At 40.7% G+C, this 18,559-nt stretch overlaps 1 protein-coding gene across 21 annotated transcripts in view; it reads right to left on the bottom strand.

Annotated features, from left to right (window-relative positions):
- Positions 1–18,559, bottom strand: part of LOC139748637 (uncharacterized) — a 615,583-nt gene that overhangs the window by 447,620 nt on the left and 149,404 nt on the right. For 9 of the 21 annotated variants that reach the window (XM_071661846.1, XM_071661854.1, XM_071661851.1 and 6 more), the window contains exon 4: positions 4,556–4,741. The exons of 6 other annotated variants lie outside the window; for them this stretch is intronic. In XM_071661846.1, the coding sequence (XP_071517947.1) occupies positions 4,556–4,741 (186 nt within the window). The remainder of the gene's footprint in view (positions 1–4,555; positions 4,742–18,559) is intronic. 6 more of the 21 variants (XM_071661853.1, XM_071661843.1, XM_071661845.1 and 3 more) reach the window with 1 other exon arrangement.

The raw sequence follows: 18,559 nt of genomic DNA on the forward strand, positions 1-18,559 counted from the left end.
AGTTGCTTTGTCGATGATGCAGTACAGTGAACAAAAAGAATTATTCACCACAGTTAATGCTGATGTTAAAGGAAGTACAAAAGTAACTTATGCAATCAGTGAACTAATTGCTAAATTATTAAAACAGCAAACTTTGTGTTCTGAAAAGAAACACACAGCAACACTTATTCAAAGGACTGATGACATGGCAGATAACAAAAGGAAACAAGACATAGACACTCTATCTATCTATCTATATCTCTAATGCCCATTCCCTCCATGAACTCCAACCAAGGAGGTGGAGACAACAAAAGAGGTCCCACTTATCCTCCCAATGGACACATTGATTACATGAGTCTTATTCTAAATGTAAGAATGAACCTATGTGTCAGAGATACTACTAAGCTTGCCATTTTTGTAAGCGGCACAATTTCAAATTCTGAAGCAAATAAAGAACAGTTGCATCTATCTAGCATGAAAGGTACCAGTGCAGGTGATGATGAGTTCAATAAAGTGATGCATACATTTCCAAAACAGAATTTATAGTAAGAGAAACTTTGTGGTATGACAAATTTATAGTAAGAGAAACTTTCTGGTATGACAACAGATGGAGCTCCAGCCATGGCTAAGTTGAAAAAAGGGGGCCACTAAGAGACATGTAGCTGAATGAGAGAGAAGGATGGGACCAAGATTGTTGCTTTGCACCGCATTATTCACCTTGAAAACTTGTGCATCAAAAGAAACAAAATGAATCATATAATGCCACTTGTTATTTCTAAGGTTAACTATTAACAATTGAGAGCATGCTCTTCATTCGTCACAGGCAGTTTACAGTAATTTTAAAATCTCTTGTCTCAGAATACCACAATGTCACCTATCATTGCAAAATGCAAAAGCTAAGCATAAGAAAAATACGAAGATTTTACGACATTCTTGATGAGATAAGAATGTTCATGGATATGCAAGGGTAACCAATTCAAGAGATTATTTACCAATAACAGGCTATCAAAACTGGCCTTATTGGTAAATTTCACTGCTCATCTCAATGAACTGAACTCTAAGCTTCAACAAGAAGACCAGCTCCTTAATCTTGCTGATCACATCAAAGTATTTGGAATTAAGCTATGTTTATACGAAAATCAGTTATCAAAACACAATGCAGTACACTTTACAATGCTTGCTGCTTGTGCCATCAACAAATGTAGTGTGACTAAATATGTCGATGATTTACATGCTTTAAAAAAAGAACGAGAATCAAGGTTTGCCAAGCTACATGCTCTGCTCTCAAAATGGAACTACAAGTGTTTGCATCTCCATTTGCTGTTATGTTGAAACACCTCTTGAAGAATTACAATTGGAACAGAGATTTACAGTGCAACTGTAAACTTAAAACCAAATTTATTAAACTTTAATCTACTTGATTCTTACAAACTGTCTCGTCACAAACATATCCAAAACAAATTTCACATGCATTGAGGATAATATGAGTCTTCCCAACTACTTACATTTGTGAAGCTATTTCAAAAATGAACACTTTCAAATATAAAGGGTGAAGTACTCTCACTGACTTTCACCTGACAAACATACTGCATTTTTATCGATGAAAACTGATTTTGACAAAGTTCTTAAGACACATCAGAGCCGTACATCATATCAAAAACCCTTTCGCCCCAAAGTTTCTGCTAACAGTTTGTATTGAGTTCAGCTATGTGCTTCTGAACCAATTTATTATATAATACATGGTTACAATATGAGGTTTTTCTATGAATATAAATGAATTACCTTTGAAGTTTTGAATCTATTCTATCTATTCATACAATAAAGTTCATTCAGCTGCAAGAATACAGTAAGAAGACCCTCAAAAACATACACGAAGGCCTCCCATAGGATCAAAATATCTAAAAATGGCTGACGTATAAAAGTTTGACTACCCCTGGTCTAAAGGCATCACTCAACTCACATAAATATTCATCTGGAGACATCAAAGGGTTAACTGTCCTGCACTTGCCACACTCACACACACACAACCACACTTCTTAACCTGTGGTCCATCCAGTGGATGTGGCCAGCTTTCTTAGTACCAATGGATCTCAATAGACGTGGTGCCATGGGATGGCAAGTAGGCTATTTATGATCACAGTTGAAATATGGAGGGTAGCCGGGTAGTCAACATTTTTGGAGAAAAAAAAAAAGCCTTACAAGGGAATTATACACATTTCAGTGGATTACTTCACAAAACACAGTATAATGACAGGTAACTTTGCTCAGAGAGAGAGAGAGAGAGAGAGAGAGAGAGAGAGAGAGAGAGAGAGAGAGAGAGAGAGAGAGAGAGAGATTGTGTGACAACCTAAAAGTTACAGCAAAGTGTATGAATCACAACACATCATTTTGTGGTGCGTAATACTTAAAGTATCATCTGGTTCAAAATTTACAGCAGAAATGAATACCATGATCCCAGCAATGACTCTAATCTACAAGGCACATCATCCGATATCTATGCAGTCTATCATTCCATTCCCTTCTCTGGTTCCAAATTATAAGAAAACAAAACTTTATATGACCACAGTTGTAAACACTATGACCCTACCCAGATCTTCCCTAAAATTTATGCCCTAAGGATGAGTTATGGTAGTATATAATACTTGTAGAGAGAAGCATTTCAATCCCTCCAACTGTTCCAATGTTAGAGACCTAAAGTGAAAAATACTATATCCCTGCGGCAAACACTAAAACCCTAGCCATGACCTTTAATGTAAAGGTATGACCCTGGGATAGATCATAACACCAATTCTTCTGGTAAGCAATAATTCTAAACAGTATCATCCCAATCCTTCAGAAACAAAAAATAACATGACACCAACCTAGAAAGTACAATCCAAGGGATGAGTTACAGCACACCACATTGTGGAGAATAAAATTTGTGTAAAACAATCATCCCATCCCTTTCTCTTAATCACAAGATACAGACACAGGTGAATACACACAGTGTTGGGTACCAACTATACAAAATGTGCTTTTTTGCAAAACTGCGCCCCTAGTCAGTCAAGCATGTCCCAAACAAAGGGAAATAGTTGTAGGAACATCTCATATGATTGTAAGGGCTTTTGAGTAAATATTCTGCCTTTGACAGACACAGAAATATCACAAAAAACATAAAAAGAAAGTAATCTCCAGCTTTGGTTCACAATCTTAACCAGGACTTTTACATTAGAACAATTCAGAAATGCGAGAAGTCTTCTTTGAATAGTAGCAAGATTCTGGGGTTTATCTTTCCACAAGAATACATCATTATGCCGCCATGTTGCCATCATAAAATATCTATGTACAGCTTCTTTTAAGGAGTCAGAATTCTAAACTCTGAAGCATGCTATGTTTAACTCATGTCTAGGATAACTCTTCTTCTATCTTCCTTTTCACAATGATAAAATGGTCCATTCTATCAATTCTTCTGCTAGAGGTAACCACCATGTGCTAGCTCTACCTCAGGAAAACCTCACCCAGTTTTCAAAGGAAGGTGCTATTACATGCCAGCAACCTTCTCTTCCGTCCAGCATGACACTGCTTCCCTCTCAGAGATGACCAGGCATTGTTCTTGCCAATGCTCTCAAGGAAAATCTGTGTCCTGGCCCCTAAGAACTTGACTAACAGCAAGCTGCAACCTGCTTCTTTCTGCAATACATGTGAGGAGACAGGCCAAACAAGGATTGACCACTGCGATACTCCTTCCCTCATACAGCAGAGCTGCAGAATTCTCTTCCTTCTTCCACATTCCCATCTTATCAAAACTTTTTTAATTTTCAGAGTCAGGGCTACAAACACCAAAGGAGTTGCATTCTCTGTTCGTATTCAATCTAGGATAAAGAACACTACCTAAAAGTGTACCAACAAAAGGAAACGGTGGGGTGTCTGGAAATTCCCCCATAGCATTACTCTTTCTAAAAGTAGGTACTACTTTTTTTTTAAGCTCTGTCATCTGTTCTGAGGCTACCTTGCAAAAGCTGGATAAGCAAGCTGGTACAGAAAAAACTGTCCATACCATGCTAATTAACGCATAGAAAACTGAATGGAGTATGCACTCAGTGACTTTCTATTCACTGACAGACCTACATGATGGTCTTCCAGCTATGTTCTACTAAAATCTTTTTACCTTCATGTCCTACCAACAATTCCACAACAAGAACAACTACAATAAAGAACAAATCACGAATATACTGGCTACCCAGAAACAGTTCACATTTCTCAATTTGTACATGAACATTTGATAAAAACCACCCATGAGAGCTTCAGCTTAGGTATAAAACTAGCAAAACTAACTATCCATGCTTTAAAGCAGCAAAGGATTATACTGCAGTAATCACATACAAAGGCATTCAATTCTCACTCCATCAGAAGTATTGGAATTTTTTTTTCTGATAATTCCAACTCAATCCCATGGAATCTTGCTTCCACTTCTTTCCACCAAATAGTTTGGATTTTCTAGAGCTGACAAAATAAAGCAATTAATTCAAAAAGGTCCCAATTGAATCCTCCGAGGATCAAAGTTGATGAACATGCCACAAAGAAGAAAGAAGTTCACCTGAGTTGTTTCCCTCAAGGTTACCTGAGAATCTGGTAAATCCTTATTGACTTTCTTTATTTGTCTGCCTGACTCTCTCCGATTAGATATCTTGCCTATCTTTTCCGCTAAACCTGGTGAAAATGTGTCTATAGTAGAGTTGCCAATCATTGTAGCCATGGCGTCTGCTTTCCTCTTTACACCTTTCTGGAAAAAAAAATATATACACATTAATTAGTTTCACTATTTCTTGTGTCACATCAGCTTTTAATTAACACTAACTAAACATGAGTGAAAAAGCACATGGCATATACACATGGTGGAAGTGCACAAGTGCATCGATAAAACAGAGGGACTGACAACCAATACGATGGCAATGAGAAATTAGTGTCTGCAAAGTTCCTTGTCTGCCTCCCCATACATTTTCAAAGGCAATGTAACACTTACATTACTTTGTCATCTCTCCTGTGGCCTCGATTACCATCAGCAGATGTCTGGGCTTGGAATTACCAAGATTCCTGAAACATTCAAGGTCTATGCTTTGGGTTCATAAGGTCTTGATCTGAATGAGGTGAGGTACTGATGAGGTGTTGCAGAGAGTAGCCACCTGATTGTGCATTCTGAGCACCTAGTTTGCCTAGAAATTTCACTTGTACCAAAACATTTTGCTTCCAGGCAAGAATCCAGGCTTTCTACTCCTTAGAAAGCTAAGAACCAATCAACTTGAAGTAAGGATGGCAAAAATACAGTGACTAGAAGCAAAATCCCCAAAATGAATTGGCAGTCTGGAAAAGTCTTTTAAAGAAGAACCCAATCCCCTCAAGATAGCCCGAATTACACAGAGGCGACTTGCTGGTGCTCACAACGATGCAAACACTAGTCGCAGCAACCAAATGTACAATGATTTCACCTGACAGTGTCATATGCTTGTACCCACAATAAATCTTAGCTGTGTACTGCCTTTGAAAATAAATAGGGAGTGGACAAAGTTCTATATGCGGACACTATAGGTTAAGCTGAGAGGTCGAGTGAGGTACACTGACATATGAAATTGCTTAAACTCAGTTCATTTAGCTTATAGAGACAGAAAAGTCCACTGTACAAGAACAATACTTCTAAAGAAAGAATCAATACTTTATATAACTGAAAGAACTGCTGTGGAAGAATCTTTATCATCTAAACAATTCAAAGTTAGAAGCAGACTTAGCAAACTTTGTAATGTGGAGTCTATCAGTAAAAAATGTAGGCATAACAATATTTAGTAAGTTCACTTCGTTATGTAGCAGAATTTCAAAAGCTATCAAAGCTAAACAGGAATTATTTCATTTCTGGAGGCATTACAATTCAGCAGGTTACATCTGTCTCACTCAAAAATCATATCTATATTGATATTCTAGCTAACTGCAGTTCAAACTGAACCCTTCCTCTGCCACCTTATCGTCAAACACATTCTATAATCTAATACAATACTAATTTCCTCACCTTGTCACAACCCGTTACATATATCTATTCACTTATCTAATAACAAGTAACCCGCAATCAATTTCTATGAAAGATTCCTGGTGTTTCCCAAGCCCATTCTAAAGGCTCCTTGAGCCAAAGTCTAAACTACTTCTAGTAACAAAGATATGCCAGTGACCTCTCAAGGGTGAGGAATAAAAGGCTAAGACACAGCACTGGAGTCTCGACAGTTATGCCAAGGGTTAAAAGAGACATGTGACCAAGGGTGATAGCACTGAATGTGAATGAAATGACTGGTGAGAGTGAAAGGAGGAAGATTGGGGAGAGGCTAAAAAGTTCTAGCAGTGATGTGCTAAGAACTGGGGAAACCTATATCCTTGAACAGGGTGTGTGGAGAGAAAATGGAAATGATGAATGCAAGTTATGGGAGGGCATGAAAGGAGGTGTGGTATGGACGGGAATGAGTGAAAATCATTGGGAAGAGGAAAAGAAGGCTGTGCAATTCTGCTATCAGCAAGAGTATGTGAGGGTGTTACAGAGCAAGGTTGGAATGATTAAGAACAGAGTGGATGAAAGGAAACGTGTATATGAATCTGTAAATATGAGGACTTTACGATGTAACAATGAAATGAGGCTTTTCTGGAGAAATTTGAATAACTGTGTATAAATGGTTTTCTGGAAGGAGGTAAATAAAGTGCGTAAGACAAGGGAGCAAATGGGAACTTCAGTGAAGGGCGCAAATGGGGAGGTGATAACAAGTAGTGGTGATGTGAGAAGGAGATGGAGTGAGTATTTTGAAGGTTTGTTGAATGTGTTTGATGATAGAGTGGCAGATATAAGGTGTTTTGGTCGAGGTGGTGTGCAAAGTGAGAGGGTTAGGGAAAATGATTTGGTAAACAGAGAAGAGGTAGTAAAAGCTTTGCGGAAGATGAAAGCCGGCAAGGCAGCAGGTTTGGATGGTATTGCAGTGGAATTTATTAAAAAAGGGGGTGACCGTATTGTTGACTGGTTGGTAAGGTTATTTAATGTATGTATGACTCATGGTGAGGTGCCTGAGGATTGGCGGAATGCGTGCATAGTGCCATTGTACAAAGGCAAAGGGGATAAGAGTGAGTGCTCAAATTACAGAGGTATAAGTTTGTTGAGTATTCCTGGTAAATTATATGGGAGGGTATTGATTTGAGAGGGTGAAGGCATGTACAGAGCATCAAATTGGGGAAGAGCAGTGTGGTTTCAGAAGTGTTAGAGGATGTGTGGATCAGGTGTTTGCTTTGAAGAATGTATGTGAGAAATACTTAGAAAAACCAATGGATTTGTATGTAGCATTTATGGATCTGGAGAAGGCATATGATAGAGTTGATAGAGATGCTTTGTGGAAGGTATTAAGAATATATGGTGTGGGAGGCAAGTTGTTAGAAGCAGTGAAAAGTTTTTATCGAGGATGTAAGGCATGTGTACGTGTAGGAAGAGAGGAAAGTGATTGGTTCTCAGTGAATGTAGGTTTGCGGCAGGGGTGTGTGATGTCTCCATGGTTGTTTAATTTGTTTATGGATGGGGTTGTTAGGGAGGTGAATGCAAGAGTTTTGGAAAGAGGGGCAAGAATGAAGTCTGTTGTGGATGAGAGAGCCTGGGAAGTGAGTCAGTTATTGTTCGCTGATGATACAGCGCTGGTGGCTGATTCATGCGAGAAACTGCAGAAGCTGGTGACTGAGTTTGGTAAAGTGTGTGAAAGAAGAAAGTTAAGAGTAAATGTGAATAAGAGCAAGGTTATTAGATACAGTAGGGTTGAGGGTCAAGTCAATTGGGAGGTAAGTCTGAATGGAGAAAAACTGGAGGAAGTAAAGTGTTTTAGATATCTGGGAGTGGATCTGGCAGCGAATGGAACCATGGAAGTGGAAGTGAATCCTAGGGTGGGATAGGGGGCGAAAATCCTGGGAGCCTTGAAGAATGTGTGTTAGTCGAGAACATTATCTCGGAAAGCAAAAATGGGTATGTTTGAAGGAATAGTGGTTCCAACAATGTTGTATGGTTGCGAGGCGTGGGCTATGGATAGAGTTGTGCGCAGGAGGGTGGATGTGCTGGAAATGAGATGTTTGAGGACAATGTGTGGTGTGAGGTGGTTTGATCGAGTAAGTAATGTAAGGGTAAGAGAGATGTGTGGAAATAAAAAGAGCATGGTTGAGAGAGCAGAAGAGGGTGTTTTGAAATGGTTTGGGCACATGGAGAGAATGAGTGAGGAAAGATTGACCAAGAGGATATATGTGTCAGAGGTGGAGGGAACAAGGAGAAGTGGGAGACCAAATTGGAGGTGGAAAGATGGAGTGAAAAATATTTTGAGTGATTGGGGCCTGAACATGCAGGAGGGTGAAGGGAGGGCAAGGAATAGAGTGAATTGGATCGATGTGGTATACCGGGGTTGACATGCTGTCAGTGGATTGAATCAGGGCAAGTGAAGCGTCTGGGGTAAACCATGGAAAGTTGTGGGGGGCCTGGATGTGGAAAGGGAGCTGTGGTTTCGGGCATTATTGCATGACAGCTAGAGACTGAGTGTGAACGAATGGGGCCTTTGTTGTCTTTTCCTAGTGCTACCTCGCACACATGAAGGGGGAGGGGGATGGTATTCCATGTGTGGCGAGGTGGCGATGGGAATGAATAAAGGCAGACTGTGTGAATTGTGTGCATGGGTATATATGTATGTGTCTGTGTGTGTATATAGATGTGTACAATGAGATGTATAGGTATGTATATTTGCGTGTGTGGACGTGTATGTATATACATTGTGTATGGGGGTAGGTTGGGCCATTTCTTTCGTCTGTTTCCTTGCGCTACCTCGCAAACGCGGGAGACAGCGACAAAGCAAAATAATAAAAAAAAAATGGTTTTCTGTGTAAAAGTGGTTTTGATAATGAAAAACGGGGTCATATTGGAAGATATAAATGCGAAAGTGGGATGTGATGAAATTGATGGGGTAGTTGGTAAATGGGGAATGCCTGGAGTAAATGAGAATGGAAGTTATCTGGTGGATTTTTGTGCTGAGAGGGGTTTAACCCTTGCAAACACCTTTTTTTCAGCACAAGATGATCCACAGACATACATGGATGAGGAATGATTGACTATATGGCAGTGGATGAAAGATTGGGAAAGAATGTGCTAGATGCTAGAGTCGTTAAGAGGATTTTTTGGAGACTGATCATGAACATTTCGCAGTTCTTATGGGGATGAGGATTGAGAGAAGTGGAGGTATGGTGTGTGGAAGAATGGAGAGGTAAGAGGATTAGGGAGAAGTGGAGGAATGGTGTAAGGAAGAATGGAGAGGTTAAAGTGTTGGCAAGCGAGAACATGAATCAGAAGAAAATGCAGGGGGGAGAGTGAAAGGAAGGTAACTAAAAACTTAAGACAGTAATGCAGTTAATGTTGGAATATAGTCATGTGTGAATGAGGTATTTAAAATGTTTAGAGAAATACTATCAAAGGTTGTGGAATCAGCAGTTGGATACATGGTTGAGATATAGGAATAAAAAGATTAGAAATGCTGGGAAAGAAAAAGGCATATGGCAGGTTGCTAGACAAGAAAGTACCAGTGGGAAATTCAGCAAAGGAGGGAAGAATACAAAATATGTTTTGTAAACGGAATGTTAAGAAGCTGATAAAGGAAAGTAAAGAAAGAGATGATTTTTTTTTATTCTTAAGGCTCATCACAGACAAAAGTCTACATCAAGACCAAACCCTAATTGAAATATAGAGAGAATTATGAAAAAGAGAAAGAAAATACAAGGGAGAGTATTCATGAATTCTTGAGAAAGTGAAAGGCCTTCTTTTGAAATGTGCCACCAGGCCATAGTTATTGGGAGAGACACGAGAGGGTAGAGGATTAGACTTTTGCAGAAAGAAGCACACATCAAAACGGCCCACCCTTGTGTTGCTGATGGCCACACAATAATCATGTGACACAGAAGCTTGCCGAGTATTGTGTGGTCTAGCTAATACTGGGGGAACACTAGCAGCCAGCTCTCAGGACCAAAAACCAAAGTAATACCCATAAAAAGGGGAAAAAGAACCAACACTGTGGTGTAGGGCAAGGGGATCAAGTTTGGGGAGTTTATAAGTAGGATCGCTTTTGACTCAACTGTCAAGTAAGGATACAGAGCTAGAACCACCCCAAATGTGAGAGCAGTACTCCATACAATGACAAATCAATCCCTTGAGTAAACAAAGCACCTGTTCAGAAGAGTAGTAGTTTCGACATCTAAACAGGACACCCAGTTTCTTAGAAGCAAATTTAGCTATTCCTGTAAAGTGGGGTTTCCAGGAAGGAGTGGATGATACAGTAATACCAAGTATATTCACTGAGTCAAGAGGTGGAATTACAGAACCATCAAAGGAGAACCGAGAGTTGTGAGGAATTCTTGATAGGGAGATGGGTACATATTGGGTCTTGGAGGTATTAAACTGAACAAGATATTGTCTGCCCCACAAAGATATATTGTCCAAGTCTGAGTTTACTGAGGAAGCTGTATGAAGACAAGATGCAGATTGAGCAACAGAAGAGGGAACAGAATTGAAGGTTGTGGATGAATGCAGTGTTAAGTCATCAGCATACGAATGCATTGGATTATGTATGGAGAGGAAATTGTTGATAAAAAGAAGAAAATGTGTAGGGAACACGACAGAACCTTGAGGGACACCACTGTTCATGGAGAAAAGGTGGGGGACTGATCCATCAACAACCACAGAGATAGATCAGCCAGAGAGAAAGCTAGATATCAGGGAGCAAAGTGAGAAAGGGAAGCTAAAAGAGGGGAGCTTAGAGATGAGACCCGTATGCCACACCCTGTCTGCCAAAAGCCTTAGACATGTCAAGGGCAACTATATATGACTTCCCAAAACCTTTCAGGGATGATGACCAAACATAAGTAAGATAGGAAAGAATATCACCAGGGGAAATCTCCTCAGAGAAAACATACTGGTGATCAGAAAGAAGACTGTGATTTTCGAGGTGTTTAAGTTTCAGGGCGCTGATGAGGGATTCAAAGCCTTTGGAAATAATAGAAGTCAAAGAAAAGGATGTACTTAGAGGAGTCAGAACAGTCACCTTCTTAGGGATGGGATGCATCAAGGCACTGTTTCCAAAGAGAAGGAAAAGTCTTGGTTTTTTCCAAGGAGAAGGAAAAGTTTTGGTTTTTAAACAGTGACAGAACAAACGAACAGGCACAGGTGCAAGTTTAGAGGTACACTTTTTCAGTACATCAGGATGGTTGCCTTCAGGACAATAAGCCCTCCTTGCGTCCGGAGAAAGAAATGCTTTTCGGACAGTCCAAAAAGAGATTACAGGAAGAGAAGCATCAGCGGAAGAAGTAATGTCATCCAAGGTGAAGCTAAAAGGAGAAACAGGAACCAAAGAGAGTTGCTTTGTCAGCGGGAGAGAGCTACAGTGCTGTCAGATCAGAAAAGTGAGGAAAAAGTAGAGCAACAGAAGTTGTTAGAGATACCCTTAGCTAAAGACCAGAAAGACCTATCAGTGGATGATAAGGAGATGTTATTAAACTTCTTTTGAATAAAGGAACACTTCCCTCACGGATAACCAGCTTACAGCGATTACAGGCAGTGATAAAAACTAGATGGGAGCCACACGAAAGAGTTATTCCAAGCCCAATATGCTTCATCCCTTAGGTGAATGGCCTCAGAACATGAGTAGTTGAACCATGGATTGGATGTAGTAGTAGTTTCAAAGGAAGTGAGGATAAATGCTTCCATTCCTGCAAGAGTAACCTCAACCCTGCTGAATCTAATGACCTTGCTTTTATTCATATTTACTTTCAACTTTCTCCTTTCACACACTTTTCCAAACTCAATTCATGCAGTTTCTCACTCAAATCAGCCACCAGTGCTGGATCATCAGCGAACATCCGACTCACTTCCAGGCCCTCTCATCCCCAACAGACTGCATACTCGCCCCTTCTCCAAAACTCATGCACTTACCTCCCTCACCACCCCATCCATAAACAAATTGAATAACCAATCACTCTCCTCTCTTCCTACTCGTACACATGCCTAACATTCTTGATAAAATCTCACTGCTTCTAGCAGCTTACTTCCAACACCATATACTCTTAAGAATTCCACAAAGCATTTTTATCAACCCTATCACATGCCTTCTCTAGATCCATAAATGCCACATACGAATCCATCTGTTCTTTTAAGTATTTCTTACACATTTTCTTCAAAGCAAACACCTGATCTATACATCCTCTAACCAATCTGATGCTCTATAAAAGCCTTCACCCCTCTCAATCAATACCCTCCCATATGCTTTCCCAGGTATACTTAAACAAATTTATGCCTCTGTAGTTTGAACACTCACCTTTATCCCCTTTGCCTTACCAACCAATCAACAACACAGTCATCCCTTTCTTAATAAATTCAACTTGCAATACCATGCAACCCTACCACCTTACTGGATTTCATCTTCAGCAAGGCTTTCACCACCTCCTCTGTTCACCAAAACACTCTCCCTGACTCTCACTGCAAACCACCCCAACCTAAGCACCCTATATCTGCCACTCTATCATCAAACACATTCAACAATCCTTCAAAATACTCACTCCATCACTATCTGTTGTCAATTCACCTTTTGCTCCCTTCAACAACGTTTCCATTTGTGCTCTTGTCTTTTGCACATTATCCATCTCATCCCAACTCTCATTTGCCCTCTTTTTCAACCCCTGCACCTTCCTCTTAACCTTGTCACTTTCTCTTATACTACTTCCAATCATCTGCACTCCTTCCATGTAAGTACCGTCCAAAAGCCTCTTTTTTCTCTTTTGCTTTCATCATCCCATCACTCACTACCTTTTTAATCAGCCCACCTCTCTCCTTTCACATGCATCTCCTGCAAACGCCATCACTGCTTCCCTAAATAACTCCCATTATTCACCCACTCCCCTCACTTTGTTTGCACTCACCTATTGCCATTCTACACTCCATCTCTCCTGGTACTTAACTCACATAAGTCTCCTTTCCAATCTCACCACTCTCTTCTCCCCAACATTGTTTTCTCTTTTTTGAAAACCTATACAAATCTTCACCCTTGCCTCCACAAGACAGTGATCAGACATCCCACTAACTGCCCCTCTTGGCACATTTACATCCAAAAGTCACTCTTTTCCATGCCTATCAATTAATACATAATCTAATAATGCCCACTGACCGACTCTCCTACTCGCATACGTATACCTGTGTATAGCTCTCGTTTCAAACCAGATACTTCTTCAGCACACATCTCCACAAGCTCTTCACTATTTCCGGTCTTAATTAGGGCCTCAGTTGCCTGTGCCATCTCAGGAGCACAAAATAAACAATACAATAATAATAATAATTGCCAATATATGATATCCCACCATGAGCAAGTAACAGAATTTTTCTAAAGTAAAAACTTATGTATGAAAGCTTCATTCTAAACAGTAATAAGTGGATATTTATTGCAGAAACTGTATGTCATCAGGAAACAATGTAGATCGGATGAAATATGAAGTATATATGCGTGTATGGGGGTTTATGTATATATATGTCTATATGAGAAGATGGGCCATTCTTTGTCTATTTCCTGGCGCTACCTAGCTGACACAGGAAACAGTGAGTAATATATATATAACTGACTGTTATAAATTTCTCTCTTGTGTCTCCCCTGATGATGTGATTATTACGCTTAAGTGCACTTGGGAAGTTTTCGTGTTTCATTTTCCCCGTGGACTCATAGGAATATCTTGATCACGCGCAAAATTGTGATCCTTTCCAATATATATATATATATATATATATATATATATATATATATATATATATATATATATATATACGGATCACAAATATATGGTGACTGAGTTTGGTAAAGTGTGTGAAAGAAGAAAGTTAAGAGTAAATGTGAATAAGAGCAAGGTAATTAGGTACAGTAGGGTTGAGGGTCAAGTCAATTGGGAGGTAAGTTTGAATGGAGAAACACTGGAGGAAGTAAAGTGTTTTAGATATCTGGGAGTGGATCTGGCAGGGGATGGAATCATGGAAGCGGAAGTGGATCATAGGGTGGGGGAGGGGGCAAAAATCCTGGGAGCCTTGAAGAATGTGTGTTAGTCGAGAACATTATCTCGGAAAGCAAAAATGAGTATGTTTGAAGGAATAGTGGTTCCAACAATGTTGTATGGTTGCGAGGCGTGGGCTATGGATAGAGTTGTGCGCAGGAGGATGGATGTGCTGGAAATGAGATGTTTGAGGACAATGTGTGGAGTGAGGTGGTTTGATCGAGCAAGTAACGTAAGGGTAAGAGAGATGTGTGGAAATAAAAAGAGCGTGGTTGAGAGAGCAGAAGAGGGTGTTTTGAAATGGTTTGGACACATGGAGAAAATGAGTGAGGAAAGATTGACCAAGAGGATATATGTGTCGGAGGTGGAGGGAACGAGGAGAAGTGGGAGACCAAATTGGAGGTGGAAAGATGGAGTGAATAAGATTTTGTGTGATCGGGGCCTGAACATGCAGGAGGGTGAAAGGAGAGCAAGGAATAGAGTGAATTGGATCGATGTGGTATACCGGGGTTGACGTGCTGTCAGTGGATTGAATCAGGGCACGTGAAGCGTCTGGGGTAAACCGTGGAAAGCTGTGTAGGTATGTATATTTGCGTGTGTGGACGTATGTATATACATGTGTATGGGGGTGGGTTGGGCCATTTCTTTCGTCTGTTTCCTTGTGCTACCTCGCAAACGCGGGAGACAGCGACAAAGCAAAATATATATATATATATATATATATATATATATATATATATATATATATATATATATATATATATATATATATATATATTTTTTTTTTTTTTTATACTTTGTCGCTTTGGCCATTTCCCGCGTTAGCAAGGTAGCGTTAAGAACAGAGGACTGGGCCTTTGAGGGAATATCCTCACCTGGCCCCCTTCTCTGTCCCTTCTTTTGGAAAATAAAAAAAATAATGAGAGGGGAGGATTTCCAGCCCCCCCGCTCCATATATATATATATATATATATATATATATATATATATATATATATATATATATATATATATATATTTTATTTATTTATTTTTTTGCTTTGTCGCTGTCTCCCGCGTTTGCGAGGTAGCGCAAGGAAACAGACGATAGAAATGGCCCAACCCACCCCCATACACATGTATATACATACGTCCACAAACACAAATATACATACCTACACAGCTTTCAACGGTTTACCCCAGACGCTTCACATGCCCTGATTCAATCCACTGACAGCACGTCAACCCCGGTATACCACATCGCTCCAATTCACTCTATTCCTTGCCCGCCTTTCACCCTCCTGTATGTTCAGGCCCCGATCACACAAAATCTTTTTCACTCCATCTTTCCACCTCCAATTTGGTCTCCCACTTCTCCTCGTTCCCTCCACCTCCGACACACATATCCTCTTGGTCAATCTTTCCTCACTCATTCTCTCCATGTGCCCCAACCATTTCAAAACACCCTCTTCTGCTCTCTCAACCACGCTCTTTTTATTTCCACACATCTCTCTTACCCTTACGTTACTTACTCGATCAAACCACCTCACACCACACATTGTCCTCAAACATCTCATTTCCAGCACATCCATCCTCCTGCGCACAACTCTATCCATAGCCCACGCCTTGCAACCATACAACATTGTTGGAACCACTATTCCTTCAAACATACCCATTTTTGCTTTCCGAGATAATGTTCTCGACTTCCACACATTTTTCAAGGCTCCCAGGATTTTCGCCCCCTCCCCCACCCTATGATCCACTTCCACTTCCATCCGCTGCCAGATCCACTCCCAGATATCTAAAACACTTTACTTCCTCCAGTTTTGCTCCATTCAAACTTACCTCCCACTTGACTTGACCCTCAACCCTACTGTACCTAACAACCTTGCTCTTATTCACATTTACTCTTAACTTTCTTCTTTCACACACTTTACCAAACTCAGTCACCAGCTTCTGCACTTTCTCACCTGAATCAGCCACCAGCGCTGTATCATCAGCGAACAACAACAGACTCACTTCCCAAGCTCTCTCATCCCTAACAGACTTCATTCTTGCCCCTCTTTCCAAAACTCTTGCATTTACCTCCCTAACAACCCCATCCATAAACAAATTAAACATATATATATATATATATATATTATTTTTTTATTATACTTTGTCGCTGTCTCCCGCGTTTGCGAGGTAGCGCAAGGAAACAGACGAAAGAAATGGCCCAACCCCCCCCCCCCATACACATGTATATACATACGTCCACACATGCAAATATACATACCTACACAGCTTCCCATGGTTTACCCCAGACGCTTCACATGCCTTGATTCAATCCACTGACAGCACGTCAACCCCTGTATACCACATCGCTCCAATTCACTCTATTCCTTGCCCTCCTTTCACCCTCCTGCATGTTCAGGCCCCGATCACACAAAATCTTTTTCACTCCATCTTTCCACCTCCAATTAGGTCTCCCTCTTCTCCTTGTTCCCTCCACCTCCGACACATATATCCTCTTGGTCAATCTTTCCTCACTCATCCTCTCCATGTGCCCAAACCACTTCAAAACACCCTCTTCCGCTCTCTCAACCACGCTCTTTTTATTTCCACACATCTCTCTTACCCTTACGTTACTCACTCGATCAAACCACCTCACACCACATATTGTCCTCAAACATCTCATTTCCAGCACATCCATCCTCCTGCGCACAACTCTATCCATAGCCCACGCCTCGCAACCATACAACATTGTTGGAACCACTATTCCTTCAAACATACCCATTTTTGCTTTCCGAGATAATGTTCTCGACTTCCACACATTCTTCAAGGCCCCCAGGATTTTCGCCCCCTCCCCCACCCTATGATCCACTTCCGCTTCCATGGTTCCATCCGCTGCCAGATCCACTCCCAGATATCTAAAACACTTCACTTCCTCCAGTTTTTCTCCATTCAAACTCACCTCCCAATTGACTTGACCCTCAACCCTACTGTACCTAATAACCTTGCTCTTATTCACATTTACTCTTAACTTTCTTCTTCCACACACTTTTCCAAACTCAGTCACCAGCTTCTGCAGTTTCTCACATGAATCAGCCACCAGCGCTGTATCATCAGCGAACAACAACTGACTCACTTCCCAAGCTCTCTCATCCCCAACAGACTTCATACTTGCCCCTCTTTCCAAAACTCTTGCATTTACCTCCCTAAAAACCCCATCCATAAACAAATTAAACAACCATGGAGACATCACACACCCCTGCCGCAAACCTACATTCACTGAGAACCAATCACTTTCCTCTCTTCCTACACGTACACATGCCTTACATCCTCGATAAAAACTTTTCACTGCTACTAACAACTTTCCTCCCACACCATATATTCTTAATACCTTCCACAGAGCATCTCTATCAACTCTATCATATGCCTTCTCCAGATCCATAAATGCTACATACAAATCCATTTGCTTTTCTAAGTATTTCTCACATACATTCTTCAAAGCAAACACCTGATCCACACATCCTCTACCACTTCTGAAACCACACTGCTCTTCCCCAATCTGATGCTCTGTACATGCCTTCACCCTCTCAATCAACACCCTCCCATACAATTTACCAGGAATACTCAACAAACTTATACCTCTGTAATTTGAGCACTCACTCTTATCCCCTTTGCCTTTGTACAATGGCACTATGCACGCATTCTGCCAATCCTCAGGCACCTCACCATGAGTCATACATACATTAAATAACCTTACCAACCAGTCAACAATACAGTCACCCCCTTTTTTAATAAATTCCACTGCAATACCATCCAAACCTGCTGCCTTGCCGGCTTTCATCTTCCGCAAAGCTTTCACTACCTCTTCTCTGTTTACCAAATCATTTTCCCTAACCCTCTCACTTTGCACACCACCTCGACCGAAACACCCTATATCTGCCACTCTATCATCAAACACATTCAACAAACCTTCAAAATACTCACTCCATCTCCTCCTCACATCACCATTACTTGTTATCACCTCCCCATTTGCGCCCTTCACTGAAGTTCCCATTTGCTCCCTTGTCTTACGCAAAATAGGAGGTAAATAAAGTGCGTAAGACAAGGGAGCAAATGGGAACTTCAGTGAAGGGCGCAAATGGGGAGGTGATAACAAGTAGTGGTGATGTGAGAAGGAGATGGAGTGAGTATTTTGAAGGTTTGTTGAATGTGTTTGATGATAGAGTGGCAGATATAGAGTGTTTTGGTCGAGGTGGTGTGCAAAGTGCGAGGGCTAGGGAAAATGAGTTGGTAAACAGAGAAGAGGTAGTAAAAGCTTTGCGGAAGATGAAAGCCAGCAAGGCAGCAGGTTTGGATGGTATTGCAGTGGAATTTATTAAAAAAGGGGGTGACTGTATTGTTGACTGGTTGGTAAGGTTATTTAATGTATGTATGACTCGTGGTGAGCTGCCTGAAAATTGGCGGAATGCGTGCATAGTGCCATTGTACAAAGGCAAAGGGGATAAGAGTGAGTGCTCAA

The sequence above is a fragment of the Panulirus ornatus genome, chromosome 5 (genome assembly GCF_036320965.1).
Source record: "Panulirus ornatus isolate Po-2019 chromosome 5, ASM3632096v1, whole genome shotgun sequence".
NCBI lineage: Eukaryota > Metazoa > Arthropoda > Malacostraca > Decapoda > Palinuridae > Panulirus > Panulirus ornatus.